Genomic DNA, 8,865 nt, shown 5'->3' with positions numbered 1-8,865 from the left:
TTATACATGATGGGTTTTGTTGTACAATTTTCTTCCACTCAATTTTCCATTATGCTTACAGACAGCACTGCGTAAACAGCCAGCTTCTTTACCAATAGCCTGTTTTTAGACCTGTCATCTTAGTTAACAAATTCTTTTGCTAGTTAGTTTGAGGGGTTTCACACTTTGAAAAGACACAAGACCAGAAGCGATTACACATTTTACCAGTAACCAATTTTAACACTAATGTATTTATTAACTTCAGATTCAAATTTTCTGAATTTTGTCATGAGTTCACAATACCTTTGGGGCAATCAACACCAGCTTTATAGGAAGCATAATTACCTTTTCAATAATAATTTATTTTCTTAAGTCTTGAGGCTCTTTCTAAGAATTACAGTGAGGGAGTTTCTAGCAATTACAAAACGGATACAAAAAACAGCTGTGGAAGATTTTTCTTTTAATTTGCAATTTATAATTTGAGGCAAACAATTGGTTTTTACAAAAATAAAAAGTGATGAATTGTTATCTCCATATTGTAGAAAGAGTTGCATTATGAAGCCCTGGGGTTAGCTGGGTAGAGGCATTGCATAAGTAGAAAAAAACATAAGTAAAAATAACAGATTCAAGTAAGAACAAAAAAATACCAAAAACTATCACATAATCATAATGAAGTCACGGATAAGTGTTTTGGCAATTCTTGAAAATTAAGACTCTTGTTGGGTTTTCATTACAGTCAGAGGAGAAAAACCAAACCCTCAAACAAACTGTTGTTTTTAGACATTTAACCACAAGCGCACAGAAAGACTTTGATGCATCCTCTGAAATAAAGTCAATATATGCCAACAACATGGTGACACATTTATATAAAGTATGAAATTCTTGAGCAGAGTCTGCAGCCTGAGGCAAGACATCTTCAGTAGACGGACATTCTGTTTAGTTCAACTCCCCTGCACCTCATAAAACCTCAGTACCATTAATTTACTTTCTTATCACTGGTGCTATGATTGGCAGCTGTGTCATAATGGCACTTCTCAACGCATCTTCTAGGAAACCATCCTCGCACACGATCTCCATCTTGAGGGAAGGAGAAAAAAAAAAAACAATAAGGGATGCTTTCAAAGCTGATAAAAAGAAAGATGCATTCATTACAGGGATTTTGAAACAGTCTTTTACTTTACCTCGCATTTCCTCCTCACTCAGAACTTTGTCTCCATACATCCACCACCTACAAAGAAAAACGAATCAACAGGTTTCTGAATTGATTACCCACAGTGATTGGGCGTTTCTGTGTGGATGAACATACTTGGTGCCACGGGTGGCCAGGATGATGTCCCCCTTACTGAGGGGGATCCTGGGCTCCTCAGTGCAGGGGGTTCTAAAAAAGGTTTGTAGCCCCTTGGTGAGAGGACAGCAGGCTCCATTGTAATCTTCCACTACCTGGTACTGGACCTGCTGGTCATGGCCAAAACATATGAGATTATTTTACTGCTCTGATTATGTCACTCAAATGTTTATATGTCTACATTTTAACATTGCCTATTTCGCAGTGAAGAGTGTGTCGTGGGAAATCTGCCCTGACAATCTGATTTACTAGACATCTCACATATTGTGGCACTTGGCTGTAGGCAGAGTGTGTTTTTATGCAAATCAGCTGCAAAAATGTTTCATATTTATATGGGATTTACTGCAATAATCTGAAAAAGATTTGACATGATATGCAATCTCTCAAGGGCTCACAATCAAGTTAAAAAGGCAGATTTTTCTGACACATTTAATTTTTTCTTCTTAAATGTAATGTATATTCTGCACAATTCAAATGAAGAACAAACACAGAAGGAATCGAAGGCATTTCCACCAAGTCCAAGCTAACATCAGAAACAACCAGAATGGAGAACTAAATCTGATGGCAACACGGTGAGGTCACCAGAAGACGGCTGTGGGCAAGAGATGACCTCGGACTTCTGACAGATGTGAAGAATCTTTGCAAGGCAGGAAGGACAAGTCAAGAGGTTGTGTAAGATTCCTAACAAAGACTGAATGCTGAAATTCCATGACAAGCTCCCTCAATGAGATATTAGTTAAAGGTACCTGCAACCTTTTTTTTTTTTTTTTTACATAAATCCACTGAACTGATTTATTTATTTCTAAGTTGAATTGTACATGAAATATTCTGTGTGTCCCACTAGAGGTGGAAAATATACCAACCCATCTATTAATGGCACATTGGTACAATGGTACTTACACTTCTAACTCTTTTGTCAGCTTTCTGTTTCAGCTGCTCTATCTGTGAAACACACAAAAATAAGAAACATTTACGTCAGGACTATTGCAGAGTAACATTTAACAAGCATTAAACAAGCAATGCCCAAATAAGTAATTTTGAATTCAATAAACCTCATCAAATTAAGGATCGTTACTTAACACGGTGGTTCTCAATCTTTTCAGGCCGTGCCCGGCTTTAGAGGGAAAACACTTTAACACCATGGCATATCAGGAGATATGCAATATATGTCAGCAGACCAGTACAGAAAAACAGTGTTACTATTGACACAAGAAATTAGCTTTAATGACAAAACAAAAAAAGGTAAAATAATAAAGATCAGGCGCTTCATCATAACACCAGACCCCGACACTTTGACAACACCTGACTTAAGAAACCATGTAAGAACAGAACAGTACATTACAACAAAAACACCAAAGTCCGAATTCATCAACAAACAGAACCTACAGTTAAGGTGTGCTGGTGACCCTTGGGATGAACCGGCCATAGAATGCCGTCTTCTTTAGGTGTCCCTGACCATGTAAAGACTTGCTTGAAATTCAGCCAGCGGCTGCCGAGGTCATATGGGAAAATAAACTCCTCCCCTGTTTGGTAGTGCTGTATCCTGTCTTTGGCCTAAATGGGGGAAAAACATGGTGGGATGTATGTGGTATTGATTCTTCACAATCAATATACCAGATTGACATGGTTCTATTCAATGCAATAATAGCCAGTTAGGACAATAAAATGTAGAAAAGACGTTAGGAAGAAATTATTTTCCTGAAATGCAGACACTAAATCATAAAGACAATCTGACCTTTTCCTCAATCCAGGATTCGATTGAGGTTTTATTACGGAGGATGACTTTTATCTGAAAAGAACATTATGATTAATCATCAAACTGTTATTCATGGTACATTTGTGTAAAAACAGAATCACAGCCATTGTTTGTTGCTTTAAGTGTTGTTAGAATTTTTCAGTTCTAGGTCCTTTAAGCAAACTTTTCTTGTTTTTCATAGTTTGTATGTCATTGAAAAACCGTAACAAATATGAGGGGCAACACTGAAAGGAGAAATAACGTAAGAAGCTCTGGTGAACATCATTAGTGTAAACATACAGTAGCTTACATAGTCTCTTGTGGCTTTGCATGTTTTCAACTAAATGCACATCCCACTTGGAACTTTGCATAGCAAACAACTTATGTAAACTGGTAATGCCAAATGCAAATCTTAGGGAAAAAAAAAACCTACTTGAATGAAGAAAAGCATTCCAACAGCAATTGTGGTGCCCAATGCCAAACCTAAGGCAAAGAGTGTGGCAGCAAAGGCAGGCACACTGAAGGGCATGAGGGGCTGGAACTGCCGCACGGCACTCATATCAATCTTTACAGTACTCCAACCAAATGATATCTGCAGGTGACAAAAAAAGAGATTTAGGACTTTTTCTAGGGCTGCATAAACAAATGAAACACAGGTGGTGTGAGGTAGAAGTACTAACTACCCTCTCATAGAGCTGTGTATACATGGTCATAATGAAGATAATAGCAGCGTGTGAGCATCCCAGCGGAGCCAGCAGCAGGAAGCTAGTGAAGTAAGCATGGTTAAAGTGGCCGCAGCAGTTGTTGATCCACGGGCAGTGGTGGTCCATCTTCATGACACATCTGAAGGGGAGGAAGCAGAAATGAGGAGAAAAGATGGTACTGATTGTTCTTCTGATAAAACAAAGTTGCAAAAAGAACCTCGTTCAAATTCAAGCGTTCCTTCCAGGAATCTTGACAGTCAAAGATGTAAACACGAAAAGACACACAGAACCATATTACTAAAGTCCAACACACAATTTTATTCAGTTTATTGTTACACCTGAGAACAGCTGACAGCTGTAGTAGTTCTGTTACTTTTTACCTTATAATAAAAAGTTAACTCACAAGAGTGAAAGAAAAGCTGCTTTTTCTTGGACTGAGTTCCTACTGATTTTTTTTTGTTTTCAAATTTCCACACTTTTCCAAACTCAAATTTCCAGATTTACCAGTCAATTTGTTATCCAACAGCTAGTTGGATGAATCAATTAGAAATTGTTCGATGGGTGGGAGATGAGTAAATGGACGAACTCACTCACACATGAAAGACTTAATGGATTTACAGATAGCTACCTGGATCAGTAGACAGATGGATAAATTTGCACATTTTGCTTAAAAAACAACCTGATGAATGATCTGATTGGAGCAACTTAGTTTTTTTTTTTTAAATGTAGATCTTTATCATGTGAACAACAGAACAGGAAAGGGAATAAAGTTGTGAACTACAAAAGTATGTTCCCATACTTATCCAGATCTGATACTTAAATCAAATTACTTGGTTTTCTTGGCTGTTCAACCAATGTGTAGTAACCCTCCTTAGATTTGACGCATTCGACATTATAATTGTGTCGAGTCCTTAATCCAGGTGCCAGATTAGCCTTCACAGGCTGCCCCTTACAATAACAGCAAGAGCTATACAACCTAAACCAAGTCTCCAGTAGTTGGAAGCTGCAACAACAGCTTAGTGAGTTTGCTGCTACAGAACATATCCACCAAGCTTTACCTTTAATTCATAGGTGAGAAAAGAAAACATAAACAATGTTTGTTGGTGCAGGTGTTTACCTGTTACACTTTCGACAGTGGTGGGATCTGGGGGCTTTGTAACCTTGGCACACTCTGCAGTATTGTAGGTACTGGGTATCGTGTTGATTCTCCTGTTTGAGAATTAAAAAAATAAGTAACCCAACTTGAATTAAATGATTTCGCTCTGTGTAGCTATATTTGCAAGAAAGAAATATAGTTTTATATTGCTGAAAACACTTAAAAAAAATTCTTACAGGTTTCCAGCCAAGAGGAATGTATCCTGGTCCAACAAACATAGCATTAAAGTAGTTGTAGAGAATGAGTACAGTCCAGTTGATGAGCATGATGAAGTTAATGCTGCCTCCCGTAGTGTCCAGAGGCCAGTACCAGATAATGGAGTCCAGGATTGCCATGGTTGAGCATATAGCAATGACAGAGAGTGCTATGATTGGACCCCAGTGGCACAACCGCCGAACCTCATGGAGGTTCTCAAATGTCACAAAGGTTGACAGGAACTTCATCCTTTCAACTGGAATATAATTTATGTCCTTTTTTTGTAGAGTTATTGAAAATGAATGTTCAGTGTGCTACTTATTTCCACTGCTATCTTGCAATGCTAGCAGTGCACATGTTTTTTCTTCTCTACTTTGGAACAAGTGGCAGTCCTGGCCTCGAGTCACTTGGGATCTTTGTACCCCACTGATCCTTGGCGTGGTGAAGACCAGCATCCTTTTCTGTCAACATCTGTAATATGCTATCCCTGCGAGAGACTCAAATTTCCCATCTGTGAAGGAGAGAAGGAAGCATTGAAAAGTTCAGTACTAAAACTGAAAAAGGGAAGCTTTTTGGTAATGAATATCCAAAAATCTGTCTGTCAGAAAATTTGAATATTACATAAAAACAGTAAAAGGCATTTTAAATACAGAAATGTTTGTGTACCCCTTTGTTATGGCCTACACAATCACCAGGTAGACTGCTGAATGGTCCAACAGACATTCACTGACTCTCTCCACCAGTAGGGTAATTGCTAAAAAAGCTGGCTGTTAATGGAGTGTATCCTAGCATATTAATGGAAAATTGAGGGGAAGGAATATGTTTGGAAAAAAAGGGGCAAACAGGAATATCTGCTGCCTTAGGAGGATTATAACACAAAGCCCAAAAAGATTAGCTGAGATTGATATGGTGTAAATTCAGCTGGGGTCAGAGCATCAAGAGCGACTGCTACAAATGTATCTAGGATATGGGTTTAAACTGTTGCAACCTTTGTGTTTAGCCACGGCTGAGCCTGCGACATCAGAAGCGTCTTAACTGGGCTAATGGGGAAAAAAAAGAAAAGGACTAGACTGTTCCTCTATTCAGAAGAAAGTAAATGTTGCATTTCATTTGTAGATGAAGGTCCCAAAATGTGGAGAAAGAGTGGAGAGGCAAATAATCCAGGTTGCCTAAGGTCAAGTGTGAAGTTTCGACAGTCTGTAGTGGTTTTGGGAGCCCGGTCATCTGCCGGTGTTGGTCCACTATGGAGCTTTGTCAAGAAAAAGACAAAAGACACCAGTGCCCCTTTTCCACTGGCTCGTTTTAGCCGGCACGGCTCTGCACCACTCGGTTTCGTTCCTCTCGGTATGGGATCAGTTGTGTTTCCACTGACCCGCCGACGGCTGAAGCTATGGTGGCTGAAGCCCCGCCTGCAGCCATGAGTGTAGAACGGTGTGCTGCTATTAACGCTACTGTGTTACATTGTCACATTAAAGTAATTCCGCGTGAAATGATAAAAAATAAATAGAAAACAAAAACATAAATAAACTAAATACTAATAACGTTTGTATTAATGTACATGCAAGAATGATTATGTTTTTTATGTCTAAAATGATCCACTGGGATAATTATCTGGACCACAGCCCAGCCAGAACCTATAAAATAAGGCTCAGGAGTTCTGATGTGAGGGGGTGGGGCAGGAGAAGCAGAGAGGAGAGATGTTCCAGTCTGGACTGGTGAAGCTCCAAAGTCTGCCTGAAGAAGTTACAATTTTGGGCTTTATGAGGACGTTTTTGTCTTATCCATGGCAATAACAACGACAAGGATTTAAAATCGCAAAACTGTGGACTTTTGAAGTTAGTTTTAGGTTGAATACTGCATATTCATGCTCCGCAGATTCAGCGGGCTCATCCTTCCATTTGGTCCGATGCAGGCAGTCTGATTACAGGCAGCTGCTCTCTGCCTGCTCCCTCCTTCTGCAGACGCTGGTTTGCTTAAGGACCGTAAATAAATGCCCGAACAAAACGCGTTGTTTCATGGTGGTTTTGTTTTGTGTGTTGGGGCAAATGTTTGTGCCTCTGAACACCTGATTTTGTGTGTGATCAGCTGATTTTGAATGTTATTAAATACAGCGCTCTGCCTGTGTGTAATTCATTTTTCTTTTTTGTCAGCCTTCAGGCTGGTTTATAACCTATAAATGGCAATATTACATGTATGACCTGCTCTGGCCACTGTGGTCCTAAATATTATTGTAGATGCTTTTGAGTTTTATTACCTTTTCTCTGCACTGTCTCAACAAAAACCTTCTCATTTCTCCTCCTCCCACGGCCAATCAGTGAACAGCAGTATGTTCACGTCATATGTAGTCCCTACTCAGCCTTGGTCGTTCCTGCTCAGGAGCAGTGACCAAAAAAGTAGGTACCGGTACAGAAAAAAAAAAAACAGTAATGGAAATGCTCGCAAAGCGAGCCGAGTGGAGTCAAGTTGGGCCAAATCGACCCAGTGCAAAAGGGGCACAGACCCAATAATGTAGACCAGCTGAAGGGCGCTGCTAAAGCAAATTGTGGTTCTCTAACACTATCGTAATCTGATCATCTTCATGCCAGCAAGTATTTTAAGCAAAAGGGGCCTCGACCAAGTATTGAATGCATATACTGTACAGGACATGGACAAACCTTTCAGTATGCTGACATTTCTGTACTAAAAATACTTTTTAAATTTTTTAAATAGGCCTTATGCAGTATTCGGATTTTCCGAGAAACTGAATTTTGGGTTGTCATTAGCTATAAGCCATGATCATCTAAATTAACAGGAGATAATGTGTGAAATATATAAAAATGATATTCTAATCAATTAAAAGGAACCTGTATACGTTTTCAAACCAACAGACTGATGGTGAAATTTTGAATTTTCCAACTTTACATTTTTAAAAGTTTATAATAAATTTGTCATATCAGTGATACACCTACATTGTTCAACTTTAACAGACTTTCTAAATTTTTGCTGTAATTTCTATTTTTGTCTTCTTTATCTGGTCTGTGTGACATTTCAATACTGATTTTTTTTTATTTCACATAACAGAAATTAAACTTAAGTAGCTCATGGCTTTAAAAGGAAACATAACACAATCAATGCTATAATGAATAAGAACAGCCCAAGTGCTCTTTGACCACTAATTAGCTTCTGCTTCTGCTGCCAAGCTAGCTCATTCGGATCAAGGATTAAAAAAAATATAATACTGACGAATGCCGATTTATGCCGATTGCTTTTTTATTAGAGGGAAATCAGGCCGATATGATTTTCACTTCAGTAGACGAACCGTTATCATCGTTATCAAGCTAATAAAGATGTTTCTTCTTAGCTGTATAGCAAACTAACGTAAAATATCCTAGCTTCCTCTCCACCAGTTTTAACACGACCATCGTTACAAGCAGCAATATTTTCAGAGAACCTAGAAGAAACACAACGATATCAAGCTCTCACAAACACAATTCCGTTTAAGCATTTAAACTATATTTGTAAAAAGCGGAAAAAGTTGTCACTTTAAATTACAAACCTGGCCACTTCCCTGCCCTTTTCCCTTCAATTTCTCGTGTACAGGGTGGGAACCTTCCTCATCATGGTCACTCAGAAGCGAATATATTTAAATAGCTGCACATGTTTTTTAAATCCCATTTAAGGCCTTAAAAAGACGAAAATATATCACGCATAAACCACAGGGTCTAAGGTAGTTGAAACATCATACTAACTCACTGAACCCTTCTCTATTAAA

At 38.7% G+C, this 8,865-nt stretch overlaps 1 protein-coding gene across 2 annotated transcripts; it reads right to left on the bottom strand.

Moving 5' to 3' along the window:
- Positions 1-422: 422 nt before the first annotated feature.
- zdhhc6 (zinc finger DHHC-type palmitoyltransferase 6) lies at positions 423-8,794 on the bottom strand. Of its 2 annotated transcripts, none has more exons than XM_047376802.1 (11): positions 8,650-8,794; positions 5,096-5,625; positions 4,881-4,972; positions 3,743-3,902; positions 3,493-3,651; positions 3,060-3,113; positions 2,711-2,878; positions 2,225-2,266; positions 1,286-1,431; positions 1,161-1,207; positions 423-1,056 (listed from the first exon to the last, which is right to left on the bottom strand). In XM_047376802.1, the coding sequence occupies exons 2-11, from the start codon at positions 5,360-5,362 to the stop codon at positions 956-958; spliced, it is 1,236 nt and encodes a 411-aa protein (XP_047232758.1). In that variant the 5' UTR covers positions 5,363-5,625; positions 8,650-8,794; the 3' UTR covers positions 423-955. The 2 variants fall into 2 exon arrangements, with proteins under 2 accessions (XP_047232758.1, XP_047232756.1); XM_047376800.1 differs by having other exon boundaries at positions 1,286-1,434; positions 8,650-8,792.
- Positions 8,795-8,865: the final 71 nt, after the last annotated feature.

Source organism: Girardinichthys multiradiatus, chromosome 10 (genome assembly GCF_021462225.1).
Source record: "Girardinichthys multiradiatus isolate DD_20200921_A chromosome 10, DD_fGirMul_XY1, whole genome shotgun sequence".
Classification (NCBI taxonomy): Eukaryota; Metazoa; Chordata; class Actinopteri; order Cyprinodontiformes; family Goodeidae; genus Girardinichthys; species Girardinichthys multiradiatus.
This window is presented reverse-complemented; position numbering and strand designations above follow the sequence as displayed.

Excerpts from the sequence above, each read along its gene's own strand:
- zdhhc6 (XM_047376800.1), bottom strand. The coding sequence starts at position 5,362 with ATGAAGTTCCTGTCAACCTTTGTGACATTTGAGAACCTCCATGAGGTT. Across the intron at positions 2,879-3,059 it reads AATCCTGGATTGAGGAAAAG|GCCAAAGACAGGATACAGCA; the intron begins GTCAGATTGTCT and ends TCCCCCATTTAG. Across the intron at positions 1,435-2,224 it reads CTGACAAAAGAGTTAGAAGT|CAGGTCCAGTACCAGGTAGT; the intron begins GTAAGTACCATT and ends GGCCATGACCAG.